The 17,832-nt window shown below is 39.5% G+C and overlaps 2 protein-coding genes across 2 annotated transcripts in view; one reads left to right on the forward strand and one right to left on the reverse strand.

The window, feature by feature from the left end:
- The window catches only part of LOC110838765 (facilitated trehalose transporter Tret1-2 homolog), an 84,479-nt gene that overhangs the window by 32,583 nt on the left and 34,064 nt on the right, over positions 1-17,832 (forward strand). Inside the window, exon 2 of the mRNA XM_022082387.2 lies at positions 16,260-16,344. The gene's annotated coding sequence lies outside the window, so the exon portion shown is untranslated. The remainder of the gene's footprint in view (positions 1-16,259; positions 16,345-17,832) is intronic.
- LOC110839017 (uncharacterized) overlaps positions 1-17,832 on the reverse strand; it is a 52,242-nt gene that overhangs the window by 13,904 nt on the left and 20,506 nt on the right. Inside the window, exons 19-26 of the mRNA XM_087340133.1 lie at positions 10,879-11,177; positions 9,957-10,138; positions 8,454-8,756; positions 8,042-8,166; positions 6,044-6,217; positions 5,198-5,451; positions 4,432-4,643; positions 332-600 (exon numbers count right to left, since the gene is read on the reverse strand). Of these exons, the coding sequence (XP_087196259.1) occupies positions 332-600; positions 4,432-4,643; positions 5,198-5,451; positions 6,044-6,217; positions 8,042-8,166; positions 8,454-8,756; positions 9,957-10,138; positions 10,879-11,177 (1,818 nt within the window). The remainder of the gene's footprint in view (positions 1-331; positions 601-4,431; positions 4,644-5,197; positions 5,452-6,043; positions 6,218-8,041; positions 8,167-8,453; positions 8,757-9,956; positions 10,139-10,878; positions 11,178-17,832) is intronic.

A 17,832-nucleotide genomic window follows, 5' to 3' on the forward strand; every position in this document is an offset into this window, starting at 1 on the left:
AATGTTATTACGTTAGTCAAATTAAGGAGAATGAGATGGGCAGGACATGTAGATCGTATGGTGAAGTGAGAAATGGTTATAATATTTAAAGCAGGATTGCGTTAGGTTAGGAAAGTCTGAGGTGAAGAGAACCACGTGTAATGTTCAGTTCTGTCTGTGGGTGTGGAATGGATTCAGTTGGTTAGAGCAAGATCCAGTGGGAGGGTCGTGTGAACACGGTATCCCAATTAATATTTTAATTCCTTGAAAGGTGTGGAATTTGTTGACCGACTATCACCAGGACTCTTCTCCATTCATTTAGAAAATCGTTGAACAGTAGATTTGAGCTCACCCGTATGTAAGAAGTTCCTTCAAAGGCGATGTTCTAGGTACGAATGGATAGCATTGCCAAATCGGTAATACTTGAATCTCGGTAAGATCACACTTTGCCTGTTCAGTGAAGGTTTCTTCAATTACTTTGTATATGTTGATGGCTTCGGTGTGGAACACGAAACGTTCATTCAGCACTTTCTGGAGACCCATTTCACGTGAAAAGTATCCCGTGTGTGGGGGTGCCATCTTCGTTTGATACAGTTCTTGTACCAGCGGATCCGAGTTCATCTGAAAGCAGGTTGCATCAGTTTTGAAATCTGTTTTTTTTGTTTTTGTTTTTTTTTCGACCAAGTAAATGTTTCATATGTAATATTCTTGTTACCAACTACACGTAGCCTAATAATAAAGCCACTGTGTCGTAAAGAAGTAACAATATGGTTTTAAATAAAAAGCACTTGGACTATGTTCCACAGAAATTCAAGTCGCCCAACAACGTTTTTAAACATACGAGTATAAATAAAATGTTGAATGTTGTCGAAATATGCTCATTATTTTAGGAAATGAAGGAAGCGGACAGACAACCGAACAGATCCCACGTCCTGCACAGAATCATGAACATACGGGAGTAAATGTCTGTTACGTGTTAATGGTGGACGGCAACACATAGAATTACGATATTTGCTTCCTATCTCACAGAAAATTAACATCTTCTTTACAGAGGTCATTCGGTGATGTTCTTTAGGAAAACAACCTTTTTTTCTTTTATTCTGGAAAACAAACGAAACACGATCATTCTGTGGCTTAGTTCCGGGTGTATGAACGTCTGCATAGTTAGAAAAGTGCTTTCAAGAGTTACTTTATATGGTCCAAGTTTGAGGGTTCCTGGCAAAAGTGCGTTACGTTGTGTTAAATCTTTGGACATTGCCCATGTTCAACTAGGGAGTCACTTTACCTGATGACGGTAGTAGAAACAACTTCATAAACGTTGTTCTGTGGACTCCTAATTATCCGAGTTGGTTAGGAAATGAATTTCCCTGGATAATCGAAACCCCGGAAAGAAAACACGCAAATGTAACAAATACATAAGTTTATTAGTAGCAGAACCGATGATAACTACACTTACAGTATTGAGAAATTACTGTCACAGTGTTAATAAACAAACGTATGCCGGATTCCGATGGATGGTAGTAACGTTCTGTTATCGTAAACGTCAGGTTTTAGGAAAATTGTTTTATGTTGATACGCTAAATAATATCTTATCGAACACATTCTTTTCTTTTTTAAACGTTCTAACTTTTACAACAGATTTTCTTAATTAATTTTTATATTTTGTTTAAACCAAATAGACCCGTTTTATCCGCTCCAGGATAATTGGGATATACTATAATTGTATAACATTTAGACGATGTCTAAAGTCTAAGACAACAACATAATGGTTATGATATAAGTATTCTAGTAGGTACATACTTGAATTGTGATTATGTATTACAGTGAAGTGGTATTCACTTGGATGTTTTGTCATTTTAAACCTAGTTCTCCGATGACACACTGTGCCATTACGCCTACATTCTCCGAAACGGTTTCTACCTACGAGCTCACAACGCATAAGAACAACATCCGTGAGAACCTGAAATTTCGTATATCCAGAGTTGTGTTCGGTACAAAACTGAAAACATTGTAAGCCGTGATCTGTTCATTTTGTGATTGTGTTTAGTGCGGTATTATACAAATAGGTGATATGTTTGAAGCTATGTTGTTGAATTTTCAAATAATACTTTCATATTTTTAAGAGTTGAACATTTGTTGAAGTGTATTTATATTCGTAGCTAAAACCGCTGACGTTTATGACAGCACAATCAGAATTTAGTGTGTAAATCGGTGCCGTGCATACAGAATTGCAGTAATATGAGTGACTTGGTCGGGTTTCTCACGTGTGGAAATTTATCTTTTGCTATGTACTTTAAGTTCATCGGTTATAGTAGGTCATATCAGGGAGTTGTGCACCGGGTGTTTGCTTGAAAGGTAAGTAAGCAAAATTTAAGTAGTAAGAGCTGAAGGGATGGGGCCAATTGGAGGATAATGTTAAAATTAATTTGTCTTGATTCAGAATAGGACTTAGTGGTGCGCTTTTGCGAATGCTGTAATGGAACTTGGATCCCATAAGAGGCTGGGAATTTGGCTAGCTGAGCAACCATCAGTTTCTTTAGGACTGTACTTTATGGAGTTACTTGGTAAATAGAACATAGTACGCACATGCAGAAACCAACTGTAGTTGCTGGCATGGAATATTCGAGACCGGCGCTCATAGTGCATACGTGATAGCGATAAGCTTTGAGCTTTAAAAGTATTGATCTCTTTAAAGTGTCAATGCCACTGCTGTCCTGCCCGATGGCAGACATAATTGCATGTCTCGCCCGTTTGCATTCAAGTCCACGTGAAATGAATCTGCTTGTTGCTGGATCTGGGTCAGGGTTGAGTCGAATTCTGCATTTCCGATTGGTTGGTCTTCATCGCTGTCACAACATTCTTCTGTTATCTGACAGTTAGATTTAATACACTGTTCGAAACCTTCAGCACGGCTAGGTGGACGATTGGGGTTCGATTCCTGATATGGTCAGAGATTCTTCTCTTCACATCACGTCCAGATCGGCTCTGGGGCCCACCCAATCTCCTCCCCAATGGATACCAGGGGCTTTTTCTCCCGGTGTAAAGCGGCCGGGGCGTGTAGCTGAGTAAACTACGTCATGTAGCGCCGAGGTTGATATTGCATGGGTCTTTGCGTCTGTTTCCTTGTACCTCTTCAATGTGCGGTGTTCAAGCACAATTGCAGTTTATGAGTAAGTGGAAATGTATTTCCTGCCGTAATGTCGTTATAGTTCTGAATATTTCTGTATCTTTATTATGACTGTATCATATGCATGTGTTTAGATAGAATTTTATTTGCATAAAGTACAGTGGTGAAAACTGTAAAATGCAGCTCATTCATGAAGCCGATTACGAAATGTTGTTTTTGTAGGTGTTTAAAAAGGAAGGAAACAAGCTACTCCATTCACGGTCCGGCTCCTATAAACCCATCTCCACCCACCCAATTGGCATATTCATCGCGCTGATGATGGAGGCAGTATGTCCTCTGAAACGTTGGTAAACATCGACCACACTAAACAGCGCAACAACCCAGAAGACGGAAATCTTCAATGATTAAGTTATTAAATATGTAGTTACTACCAGCTTAACAGCGGTTAAGTGGAAACACTTAAAAATCCAGGAAACTAGCATTGAACTTCAGAAATCAGTGCTGACAACTGTGTGAATTGTGCTACACTGGGCTCACTGTAACTAGAAGCATCAGAAACATTACAAAACCTAGCGCAAGTGATGGCGAAGTAGTACTGCACACGCGTTCTGTGAAAATGACCAAGCTTGTTTATTAATATATTTGGAAATATATACCTGACTCCATGGAATAGTCTTTTTTGAGAATTTAGTAGTCGCTTGGCTAGTCGAGAAGATCTTGCATTTTAAGGAATCTGAAGGTTCTTTAGGGCTATCGTCTTCACAAGACCTATTGTATTAATTTATAACCTTGCGGCACGCGGTCGATAAGAAAGGGTGAATAGTGCCCGGGTCTGGAAAAGGTTGAGAACGCCTGGTCTAGTGACATACATTTCGCCCTGTTTCTTTAAGATCGTCCCACTTATTCGTATGTCACCTAAGGGTGTGTTCCGTACAGGTTTTCTGACAAACATTTTGAATGTTTTTCATTATTTCACCCTTGTGTGTTGTATGCCCCGTCCATCTGATTTTATTTTATTTTATTGCCCTAATAATAATCATTGTTGAATAAACATGAAGCCCTTTATTCATATTTCTGCAGCCTGGTGTTGCGCCCTCTCATTTAGATCCAACTGTTTTCCTTAGCATATTTTCCAGAAAATCCCTAAATCTATGTTCTTCCCTTGCGTGATAGATGAAGTTGTGCATCCATTAAAAGCAAGAGAAAAAATCTCAGACATACGCGAATTCAAATATGTAACCAACAAGAACACAAAACTTTTATTGATTTTGCAATAAGTCAATATTATCAGATTAGTTTACCAAGTGAACGTATTAGAAGTGTACCTCGAAAAATGGTCGGTTGTAGTTGATGTCTTCTGCACCAAACGTTAACGAGCTGTCGATCAGATCCCTGGTGTTTCGAATGCTCTGTCTGGGTGCCGACAATAGCGAGGACACGACGAAAGCCGAGTAATACACATTCATCATGAGCGCAAGTATGTGGGTGTTGAGAAACACAATGCGACCCGTGATCCACTTGGAGTCCATCGTAGACCCTAAAACAATCAATAGGTCCCTACAACATCTCCACAGAGAAGACATGGCTGATTATTGCGGTATAACCACACGGACGGATTATTTTCATAAGCAATGGTAAATCCGCTACACTGCAGTTAGGTACGCGTCAGACACAATAGGGATTGTACATAAAACCGCGGCTGACCGATTCTATTAATACATGTAAATTTTACTGGAACAATGTGACAGTGATGAAAAATATGTTGTCGTATTGCGAGGATTTATTACCCTGCATATCACAGTGATCGATTCTTTCCCCTTCCAAGGAATCTTACCGAATGTAGAAAAGGTTTCATGAAACAGAAACGTCTACAAGAGGGGTTATAAACCTTTTCTAGACCTTAGGTCACATTCACCCTTTCTTACCGACAGCGAGCCGCGCGCTTATAAATTACGACGATCTGTTTAACCTTCATAGCATTTTATTTAAATGATACTTATTCCATAATTTTTTAACAGAAACAGTCATTAATGAAATATTATAATGATAATGATAATGGATGAATTTCGAAGGGGCATTATAATTACGTACCCTGCTGACCAACAGCTCCCATAATGATAACGAGGGTGTCGCTCCATGTCCAAGCTTCTTCCAGTTCTGTCTTGTTGCGTTCATGCAGGTTGTCCACTACATAGTACTGAGACTCGAAGAAGGAAATAAATCGGAGAGCTATCATCATCAGCAACCAGATGAGGCCACAGCCCAACCATAGCGTCGGCTCAAAGGGCTTTAAGAGAACGCCATACGAGTCCGTTATCTGGGGATGCCGAAAAATGGCACATACCCTGCAAATGTGAAGTGAAATTGAAGATCATCTCAGAGGATAAGACGGGATAACTGGAGATTCCATTTCTTGGTGAATATTCTTCAAACGTAACGTCGGTGGGTACAGTGGGTAACTTGTATCTTAGGATACCTAGCATTAGTAATCGGTCCCCCTCGGAAGAGAATAGCTCTAAATCGCCCCTACGGGACGCTCTAACGATCCTAAACTTCGTTCCGTTTCATGTGTGGCTTCGAACATGAAATTTCAGCCACTGCCATATTACATACATTTATTCACTTATGGCTTATTTAACATAGCTGCCAATAGTTTAGATCGGCCCACGTAGCGTGGAGTGGTAGGACGATTAGTCAGTAATTATTTGTATAGGAAGACGTAACCTACGTGTATTTTAAGGGTTTGTCTCGGTATTTGTGTGGTGAACTGAGGAAAATTATGAAAATGTCAGGATAACCGATGTACTTGCCCAGATTTGAATCTGGTACCTCCCGAATACGAAGCAGGAAGTATAAGCCACTCGATGGTGACATTGTGTCAGCATCTAAGTGAAATATTGTTGCAGTATTCATAGATGTTGTGAGTAATATACTGACCGCAACTCCCAGGTGTGGACAGGACAAAAGTCAGACATGTCTATGCGACGATGGTTAAGCTTCAAGGCGGAGATGCTCACATCAGCTTCTCCATACTTCATCATACGAACCAGTCCCTCGGGTTTACCATCCTCCACTACGTACCCGAATGTATTCGTGTGGAGTATTGTTTTCCTGAAAAGAAAAGACGCTATATCCTGGAGAACAGAGTTAATAATTGCGTTGAAGATTTCAGTCTTCTGGGTTGTTGCGCTGTGTAGTATGGTAGATGTTTAACAACGTTTCGGAGGTCATACTGCCTCCGTCATCAGGGCGATTAATATGAAGCGCTACAACCCAGAAGACAGAAATCTTCATACTTACCGCTGTTAAAACCTCAAATGTTACATAATAATTGCGTTCTTTGCTACTTGTAACGATGTTTATAGTTTTTGAAATAGACCTAAGAGAGAGTAACAGGAGACTGAAGAAAGTTACATAGCGGGCTTTGTGATTTGTGCCCTTCGACAAATATCGGTGTGGTAAGTCAGGGAGGGTTAAATGGGCGGGGTATATAGCGTACATGAAGGACATGGGAATTGCATACAAAATAAATAAATTAGTGGAAAATACAATTTGAGAGACCAAAACATGGAGGGAATTATAATATAAATATGGAGTTTGAGAAGAATGGGTGTGAGGTCGGCGGGAGTCCGAATGTAGACCCTGTCCCCGTTCAGATGTAATGTATCTCCGGGTTCCATTGATGGCGGGGACTTTTTGGCGACCTTTTCAAGAAGGATCATTCTTCACGGACTCAGTGATTTTTTTATTACAGTTACCAATTTTTTATTGACCCCGATGCATTATATATAAAATAAACGAGCGGAGGAAATTTCATAACGAAGAGTTTAATGATTTTTACTCTTCTGCCCTATCTACAGAATATTTTAATATTCAATATTCTAATATGTTCAATTAGAGAAATTAGATTGTCAGAGTATGTGTGTGGGGAATAGAAGTAAATACAGAGGTTTGTTCGTAAAACTGAAGACCACGGGCACAGACGCAATACACATTAGAGCTATCGATATGATAACATTATTGCAACAGTTACAAATAAGTTTGAAACAGGGGAGGACAAGCAAATTCTTCGGTTCGGCGACAGTGTAGAAAAGGATTCGTAGAAGCCTTCAAAACATACACAAATTAATGACGCGACTTTACTCTGAACCAGATGAATCCACTTCTCAATTTCACACACTGATTCCATTTTCTGTCGTGTATTATGACCATATCTTTGTAGGAGTTTACATTAATCTGGAATGTGCTTATGTTAATGCTTTGTAACGACTTCTTAAAGTGACAGGAACTGAAATGCCTTTTTATTTACTTTTTTCTTCTGTTATTTATTGTTCCGTGAACTTCTCAATGGATGTAAGGTATAAGAGTGTGAACTGGATTCATCTGGCTCAGGATAGGGACTGGTGGCTGCGCTTGTCTCCATGATAACGAACTTTCGACTGTAAAAAAGCGCCCAAGTATATGGTCGTGTGGTTAGCACTCGTGCTTTGGGTTCAGATCTCGGCCTGGAAACTTGCTGTCGTGACTGAGGAGGATTTTGTGGTTTTCTTCGGTCTCTCCCATCGAGTGCAAGGATAGCACTTGGAATTGGGTCTCGACCGTTTTCTTATAGATCTTTTACAATTCGTTGTTCATTAAACAATATACCATTGTACACTCTGTAATTAATGGTACTAACAGCGTCTATAAATAGACCATACAAATAAGTTACATAAAATGCGAGGAATTTTCTAACTATCTGACCGACCGTTCCAGGATTTAAAAGGCGAGACAGAGGCATTACGGGAGACCTCTGTGGGGGTAACCATCATCCAGAGTAGGAAGGAGTGCTAACCACTGACTAGTGACATATGGTGCGCGTGTGCCCTTGGTGTAGGGAACATTTTAACTGCTTTCGGCTGAGAACTGCGTCAGCTCGACAGTCTTTTAACTCACGAAAAATTGTACATCTGCTGCATTAGAAGAAATGCCTTATAATTGTAGGTAGCCATGGAATCCTTAGCTTTGTTTTCAGGTTTAATTAATTCCTCTTCCAAATTTGTTGTCGGAATGTTGTTAACCTAGAAAGAAAGAGAAAAATAGGCCATATACCAGGTCTGAGTGTTAGTCGTAGTGTTTTAACAGCATTTCCGTTTCTGTTTTGTATCTCACGTCAAGCATTCACTGCTGTGTAGGATCAGTTTGTTTCATCTACGAAACTCAGAAAATAAACAGAAAGAGTGAAGGATATTACATATCTTTTTTCTATTATTTTCCGAGTTTATTTGGTAATGTAACTTCTCCAGTCACGACTTATGCACCAAGTTTCTGAAGAAGTTTTGAACAACAGAGTTTATGTTATACTCACCACCAGTGCAGCTTTATAAACGATTCCTCTGAGATCCTTTCTTCGAGAGTATTTATACTGGTTAAGATTGAAAATGATACCCCGTTTGGAGGTCCAGTGTCCCGCCAGAGTTCCATTTACTGGCCAGCTGTAATTTATCTTGTAAAGGTCGTACAAGATAGTTCGATCCAAAGAAGTGTCAGGGTACGCCCATGTCATCTCTGTGTCTATGCTCAGGTTGATGGTTTCTATCTCAGGCGTGTACTTATATTTACTCCAGATCAGCCAGTTGAAAGTGGCGTTAATGAACCGTCTTTCCGAGTTCTGCAAACAGTTTAAATAGTGACAAAACAACAATCTTGAAAATGCAAAATGCAAACCCAGATATTAAGCTTACAGTCAGTGAACATTTCGATTATGGAGCTCGTTAACCCTTTAAAGGATTAATGTACCACCTGGCATAACAGCCATTAATTTTGCGTTTTACGTATGATTATCACACTCTTTGTTATTTCGTAGGTCATTACTCACTCCAAATTTGTTTTATGAAATTCTTTTCCTTGTGATGCAATGTACGACACCATTACTTGTAGATATATAAAAATGTTATTCTGGGAAATTCGGTATTCCATTCTTAGACACAGAAACGAAGGCAAATAACAAGGCCACATAGGAGGTCCTATTGAACACACGTGGATTTTAGGATTTGTGGTTGTCATGGCGGCGAGTATGAAGATGGTTGTCCTCTGATCTTTAGATTACAGATAGTGGGGGCAGCAAGGACTTCATAAACGTCCGTAAATTTTTACAAACTACATGGCGGTACAACTCAGAGGACGGCCATCTTCCTAAAGGTACAATTTGGCTGCACGCGACAGAGACAAGCGACCGAGGCAGGCGACAGAGACGGGAGACGGACACATCGCAGCTTGTCGCCACACACTTTTGAGGTGACGACCGCAAAGTGTTTGTTTTCTTTGTTTTGTTGAGACATACGTGCACATATTCTGTGAAAATTGAGTACAAAAATGCTTCTAAAAAGGTTACTGGAAGAAGAATAAGATGAAGAAGAAGATGTGTTGCTGTGTTATTTGTTGCGAAAGAAACAAAGAAAACCTATGAGTTCAATATTCAAAACCAGACGTGAAGAAGGATCTTTCTGTCGGTGGTCAGTGGTCGGTTTTCTGCTACTAATTCTACCAATTGTTCATCTTGGTCACCAATAAATTTAATTTCTGCCATTATTTTACTCAACAACACACGTGCTGCCTGAGCCCATCGCGAGACACTACTGGTCCGAGAGCGGTCTCCTGTGCTTTGTCTCTGTCGCCTGTCTTTGTCTTGCGCTCGTAATTGTACTTCATACGATTGTACAGAGAGCAGACAGGAAGAGACCAGTCTCGGTCTCGTAACTCTGTCGCCTGCCTCGGTCGCTTGTCTCTGTCGCGTGCAGCCAAATTATACCTTATGATGTGACGTAGAAGTTTTAGATAGGGATTGCTTGTCACAAGTGGAAGCACTGACCTCAGCAAGATACTGTTTGCTAGCAGTACAGTCGTAGTCGAGAAAAACGCCTAATTTGTAATAGTATCCGTTCTTCATAATGGGCACCAGTCGTGGTGTATGGCTAACTGGCTGCTCGGGGTCTGGCGACACCATCCAAAACCTTCCCGACGACGTCAGAGCTTTGGCGACTCTGTAGCTGTCTAGAATAATAAGAGTGGATGGAGGCTTCTAAATTCAACATGTAATGTGACATAACTTTAGTTGTAAAGTATTGGGGAGACGCACAAATAAAGGCACATCGAACACGTAATTGGCTATGTCATCCGATGTACGTAATATAGATTTTAAGTATAAAGTGTAATAGATTTTATTTTTTATACGAACGAACAAAGCAGGGCACCGGAGCTCAGAACTATTTCATACTACGCTTAAAAGTTAATTATATATAGATGACACGTGGTTTCTTACTCTAAAGGAAGAGCATAATGTTACGCGTTTCAGAACAGTGTGTCCAGACTAAGCACAACATTAAGTAAAAGGTGACTGGTGGTTATTTCGTAATCAGAAACTTCTTAATTTGTACAGGTTATCACATTTGTTCCACTAGTGAAATTTAGGCGACTACGATGGATCGGATATGTAGGTTGAATTCTAAGACAGTAAATCGGCCGACTTGGAGTTATCATATGGAAATATTTTAGTAAGCGAATACTTGCAAGACTAATAAGGAAAATGGTTGGTAACATTCGGTGTAAAAGTCGGAAGTATGTTGTGTGGTTTGAAAGTGGAAATGAGCTGTCTCAGGACCGTGTCAAGTGAGGGTTTTGGTGTATGGGGTTTTGCACTTTCGGATTCTGGTATCAAAACATTACGAATTTGGTAACCATCAAGTCTGCTCCAACTTCGAATCCTACGAACATTACTGTTGTTACATACGTACCATGTTTAGAGCATGTGAAGCAACTGATGATACGAACATGCTTGAGTGTAAAGTAATCTTCAACAAACTGCAAAGTTTCTTCCGTCAGCTGGGCAGTGACGAAGCATGGCAGTATCAGCAGAAATATGAATGAAGCCATGGTCTTCCTTGGCATATCAACGCACTTCTCCGTCCTGAGGTTGCAATATTTATATACGGCGCATACCAAGTGAGATATGCAGGCTGCGTAATACATTTTCTTGAGCAGTGCAGTTGCTCGTGTGGTATGTGATCTGAGATACATGTAAGGGTTATTCCATTATTAAGAAGTCGTCTAATAGCTTGACGTTTTAAGGTACCTGTAAATGAATAAACTGCAAATGAGAATATTCCTTTTGTTGACTTATGAAAGAAGGCAATCAAATAGTTACGGTTACAGTAAAGTAAATGAACATTAGGTCTGTGTCTTTCAAACGTCTTATTGCTCAGCCGTAAACACTTTTGCATGTCAACGCAACTGAAATGAGCGTTTTTTAAACTGACATAAGAACGAAGACACTCAAATGTAATTCACCATCTTCATGGATTAAACTCGTGGCTCAGTCCTCTTAAAGGAATTGAAACTCTCCCTATCGTATTTTTTTTCGGTCGTCCTTGACATTTTTACCCATTGGTTGATATTGGTAGAGCGACTTTAGGATTACGTTTTGGAGAATTCTATCCAAATATTTTAGTTATTTCTTGCTGCTAGTTATATGCATTTATTAGTAAAGCTCTCGCCGCTATTTGTGCATTATAAAAAATTGACAAAAGTTTTAGTTTTGCATATTTTAATCTTTATTATTATATAGAAGAAGAGGAGAAATAGAATTTAATCTGTTCCAGATTTATTTGTGAATTAATTTTCATTTATTATTGTCATTCCCAACTGGTTAGACTTTGCCGAATTTTCTAATAATTTATTATTTCCGCGGAAATTTCTTTAAATAGTTACGCACTTTGTATACCGGCATACAGAATCATTGTTTCACTTTTAGTGGTGATAATGCTGGCCCCAGCTCACGAGTTCTAACGGCCGTGACGTGGAAAAGTTTCAGTGATGGCGTAGCTCTTGGTTACATGCAGTTCGTATGAAGTTCCATGGAAATCCGTCATTTGATTCAGAAGTTATTGTGGACAGACATTATACTCACACTTGCCCTTGTTAAAAGAAATGGGGGAAAAGGAAGCCGAGGGCTAAAATTGCTCTCTTTATCAAACGTGAAGACTTACCTGGTCTCTTACGTTAAGGGAAGAACACAGATTGAAGGTGTTAGAGACGCGATGGGTACGGCATGTAGCACGCATGTTATTACGAGAATTTTTACAAAATCCGCCTGCGGATAGGCCCGAACAACTTTCACGGCAGGTCGTTCGCTAATCACTGTTATTGCGATTGAAGCTAACAGTCATTCATTCCTTTTGTCCGCAGTAAGTTAGAACTAATTCCAAAAAGGGTTTTTTCTGTAATTATGAAACAGTTCTAATTGTTGTGTTGTGAAATGAGACTTTCACGTTTCATGAAACGCTGTTGAAGGGGATTCTTACCTATCAATTCTTGGTAAAATATCTCATTGTTATTTTACTGTATGGACACTTGTTACATTTTGACGTTGGCAGGTATTTCGTGAGTACGTTTAATCTACCTTGTGAAGGGCATTACCTGCGTTATCCACAGCATACAGCTCACATAATCACTATAATTTACCAAGTCCTTTTGAAGTGGAATATCTCTTTGATGTGCAAGTAATGGTTTGACACGGAGGCTACATACAACAAGTTTAAAATTCTGGAAACTGTTTAAAAGAAGGTTAGTTTTATCTTTTACGTGTTTTAAAAACAACAGGTCAACGAAAATTACGTACTACCATATTAGCACAGTAGTAAGGTGTCTGCCTCGCATTCGGAGGTGTTCTTATAGAACACCCTGAAAGATGGATATATCTCTACTTTTCCTGTTTTTCTTTTCTGAGTTCACCTGCTTTAATTATTTGAAAATACATACCCTCTACACTTGATAGACCGTCAGAAACTTGTAATCATATGTGAGTTAAAGATGAGAGAGAAAACGAGGAGGAAGGAAAGGAACACAGTAAATTAAATTTGATGCGAAAAGGTTGTATATGTTTATCTAGGCATTTAGTTATTTATATTTGAGGTCCTATTGGTCATGAAGGTGTCTGTGTTGATCTTCTGGGATGCATTGCCATGTGGACACGCAGGTAGATGCCAACGTTTCAGAGGAACATACTGCCTCTGTTTTTAGCCCTGATGATGGAGGCATTATGACAGGTGGAATGTAGCCTCTCAACATGTCATGTACTTCATAACTTAAAAGCGACGTTTATTTATACCCTTTTCAATGGAATTTTCCCTAATCATAGAATGGTCAGATTGACATTTTGTCGTTGTCATATATCAGTTCTTACCTTATACATGTTGAAAAGACTTCAACCATAATAACAGCCATGTTCGGAGTAGATATTAAAACGACTAATTAATTCTGCATCCCGCTATGTCATCCGCTCTTCAGTGAATGTCCGTACAAGATGAATACATATATTCTATGTGGAGATTCCGCTCACACCCATTACACTAGGATATAGGATCATTCTTGGTTGGAGTCTGTAAGTTTGTTATCCAATCAGGAATATGAACGCGTCTTAACCCCCGCGTTGAGGGTGACAGACTTCATTTCGCACTTGGACTTCGAGACTTCGCTTCTCACTTGGTACAATTTGGAACCTTAAGTAGAAAACTTCACCAACTACAATTAAATTTCAAATATCGAAGCTACCAAGAGCACGCAGTTATTGATAGCTTGACTGTGATATTTATAAATTTATCATTTACCACCTATCGTTACCTGTAACCTCAGTGTTGAACGCGTGTCTATAAATAGTGGTGACTTTCTCAAAAACATCAATCCGTGTTATCATTAGCTGATGCCAACCAGGCCGTTAACACGACCCGAGATCAGAGTCCACCCACCTATGAGCTAGGGACCCAGCAGTCATACACCCTGAGCTACCCACAACGCCCCTGGGAGCAGAGGCAGATGAGCACCTCCCTGAGACGACTATATCCACGACTGTAATCTTGAGACTTGCAAGGAATGCAAGAAGTCCGTAGCGTTAAATGCAGACTCTATCTTTCCTCCTTCACCCCACTTCCACACCCCGCAAGTCTCAAGATCACAGTCGTGGATTGTACAGCTTCACATGGTTCCATTACCGTGTAGGCTTTGTAGCTCTCACGCCATGAGCATGAACATGGATGCCTTCTGGGTTGTAGCGTGTTCGTCAGGGCTCTCGTCGCCCTGATAATGCAGCCAGCAAGTTCTTCTGAAACGTCCTTACAATTCAACCAGACTACACCCCACTACAATCCATAAGGCAACCATATTTATTATTCTTCTGAAGGGCAAAAGTTTTTGCTGTGTTTAATTTAGTAAACATCAAAACACCAGGCCATGAAGCGCGCTCTCTCTCTCGTGTGTGTGTGTGCGCGCGCGCGCAGTGGGGGGGGGGGGGGGGGGAGGTTGAAGTGTAGTTGAATGTATTCCTCACCTCTCCGATAGATACAGATGAATTGCTAAATTTCACCCTCCGGCCGCTTTGCTTCAGAGGAAATTGTCTGTGGTACCCGCTGGATAGGACGCTGTCTTAATCCGCTCAGTTCAGGAGAAAACTCCCTGTTCCTGACGGGACTCGAACCTGGAGTACAGCTGCGCTTTATTGCATGTCTCATTGACCTTAATGGTCATATATTAAGGATATAAACAAAAACCTATTCCGGCGAAGCTAGTGAAAGTGGGCATGTAAATGCCAGAATGCACTGAGTTGGAAAGTTTAAATGTCGCAAAAAGATAACATACACGTTATTTTGAATATAAACCTAGTCACTGAGTTACTTACTGCTGTTAAGTGTGCCACGAGGGCAGTGGTGGTTATTTCGAACACCTGAACTAGATTCGCTAATTCCCTAAGTGCAAATTCTGTTTGTTAAAGTGTCTGTACTTCATTCGTTCAGTGAGAGTCTACATCTTTTTGGGACATTATGTATTTTACTTATTAAATCTGAAATTTTGTGAAGATGCTGTATAGTACCAGTACAAAATTCTAGGACTTTATCCATCGTTGCAATTTTAATGTAAGTAAAACGACGTTTTGGAGGATGAAATTTGTCTCCGTTACCGTGTGAAATGTATTCTGTTGGGCCAAATCGATAAAGCTATTACTTCCCATGTTTAAAACAAATTATATTTTATAAGAGCACTAAGGATTTTTGTGTAAGATGAGCCTTTTTTCTGAAATTCGATTAAAGTTCGCTATCAGCTTTGTGTGACGTGCGTAATGTAACGAGCCTGTAAACACCAAAATTAATTTTCCTTTCGCTATCAGTGTAGACTTTCATTGTACCAACTTCAATTTAAATCGGTCCAATACCCCTGGTAAGGGGAATGTTGTCGGAATCCATGTTATTGAATTCAGTTTTGCATTGTAAACGAATAGAGTGCAACTGTTGATTTCTGTTGGCTGACGAGATTGTTTAGCATCCAATTAGATTAGATGCCAAATATGCGCATTATACATATAAGGAAGAAGGAGGAAGTAAGCGATCGTTCTGTAAGGCAAAGTGTTATCTCGTCATTCATAGCCGAGTTCGTTTGATGGAACCCGTGTTATGGGAGTAAGTAATGTACTGTAGCAGCAGTATTTCCTTGAAGGCGCCGATAAATACATAAAGAAAGTCAATGCGGACTGTTTTACGACTATTACATTTCCGCGGAACCAATTATCTCGTTTTATGAGACTTGTTGCAAATTTCATGTCATAAACAAACACTAGGCAGCAAGAAATGTATACAAAATTTTTGTTGGAAACCTGAACAGGGGAGTTGGAAGACCTAGGCGTGTATAGGAGGATAGTATTAAGACGAATCTTAAAGAAGTACGGTGTTGTGGTGTGGATTGGATTTAGCTGGCTCAAGATACCGTCTATTGACTGGATTATGTGAACAGAGTAATGAACCTTGTTCCATAAAAGTTGGAAATATCTTGCCCAGCCTACTGTTATCTTCCGAAGGACTTTGGTCAAAAATGCATGTGTGATATAGATATGTTGTTGACACCTTGTGTTGGGTTTTGTTGTGAACTTTATTGAACGGACTCGTGTTTGGCCTTAATTGCGCGCTCACGCACGTGCTCCTTCGAACTCAAGAACAGTACTTTTAAATAGTTCGTACCGACATGCTCTCAGAAACAAATGTCTTGATAGGTAACCTTCCGAAATGTTAATGCGATTCAGTTTAATAAAATATTTCTCTCCGTCCTGACTGAAACTCCTAATATTTTGTTGCAGGGCAGCGGACACTCAGACGTTACCATGACTTACATCCGAATGTGAGTCAAACTTGGATCGCTTCGGCTGTTATCAGCTGAAAAGAGTGAGTAAAGTTCATTGCTTAAAGAACAATTTGTTTAAAAAATGCTTGTAGAAAGTTACTAGCCTTGTGGTGACAAGCACAAGGTCAAGTGGAGATCTAACTTCAGCAAAATGGCTGTTTTTTTAATTCTTTGTGGTCCTATGTCGGACTGAGTCCACCTTTAAAATTTTGAGTTTCGGTCCGATTGCGGACTCGTCCGCCAAGTGTTTTACGAATGTTATACATGATCTGGAGTGAAGCTGAAACTGGCAAACAGGGTCAGCATATTATTTAAGACTTCATCTGTGCACTAGTGCTATCCAAGTTTTCCTGATAATACATTGTGAACCTTATAATAGTGAAAGGAGGCTGGAGAGAGACGTCGTTTTATTCTGACACGTGTCCAAGTGAGCCAGGACTCCACCCCAAGTGTTTTGCCATATATCATACAGTGAAGAAATACCGTTAGGTGCGTAGCTGTCTTATTTACTTAGAATAGAAATATTTCATATCTGATATAGTTATAAAACAAATATCCCATTTTTCCTGTAGGAATTTCTATTATTATTATTTATTTTTGACTCAAGCACATTCGTTCGTATTCTTAACAAGCATTCTTTATGTGTAGTGACTTATCGTTTACACTTCGCGTTGTTTCAACTTGTTTGAACTTTTGTACACAATCAGCGCGAAAGGAGTCATAGATCTGAGATTACGAAATCCAATACTTATATACATCGTATATCTGCATGCAATAAGAGATGTTCAGACGTCTGCAAAGTCATATCTACTGACTTGGTGTTGCTTTATTCTCCATCGAACAACAGCAAGCAGAAAAGTACCATTAACTACGCATCTCACTGGCGACAGTAGTACAGTCCGTGAAAAATATTTCACACAGTCAGTATTCAAACAAGAGGAACTGTGATCCTTTCAGGTCATATTTTCACCATATTTAGCTAAGTTTATTCCGTTTTATGTAAGTTATAAAAGAAAATCAAACCAGTTCATAATAGTAGTTGAATTTATACAGCTTAGTGGAATTTAAATAGACCAGCATAGAGCCGTAGTGGTTTTTAAAAGGGACCGCAAAGGGTTAAAATAAAATTTAAAAAGTTTCCAAACTTCTTGATGCACACTTTTCTTTAAATTCTTCAGTGTGTAGGGAAAGGGTAACAAGAACTATAATTAATAGACCTCTTTATATAACGAACGGCTTAGTGATCAGTTTCTTTGCTTTTTTTCCCCAATAGTACAGATTCCGACTACGATAGATATTTCAGGTGTAATCTCAAAGTTTTATAGTTTGTTACTCCACAGTTATTTCTGTATATGTGACTATTTTTTTCTTTCTAAAATGTTCGGTGCCGTTCACAGGATTTATCAGTAAATGATTATCACTATTACACTTGTTTTACAAATACACTTATTTCCAAGGTAAAGTAAGTTTTTGATACCTTGTCTCAGCGTCCATTCTCCCTTACACATTTTAAAATATTTGAAGGATAT

The sequence above is a fragment of the Zootermopsis nevadensis genome, unplaced genomic scaffold, assembly GCF_977971745.1.
Source record: "Zootermopsis nevadensis isolate Lab colony 2312 unplaced genomic scaffold, Znev_1.0 Znev_ptg000061l, whole genome shotgun sequence".
Taxonomy (NCBI): Eukaryota; Metazoa; Arthropoda; class Insecta; order Blattodea; family Termopsidae; genus Zootermopsis; species Zootermopsis nevadensis.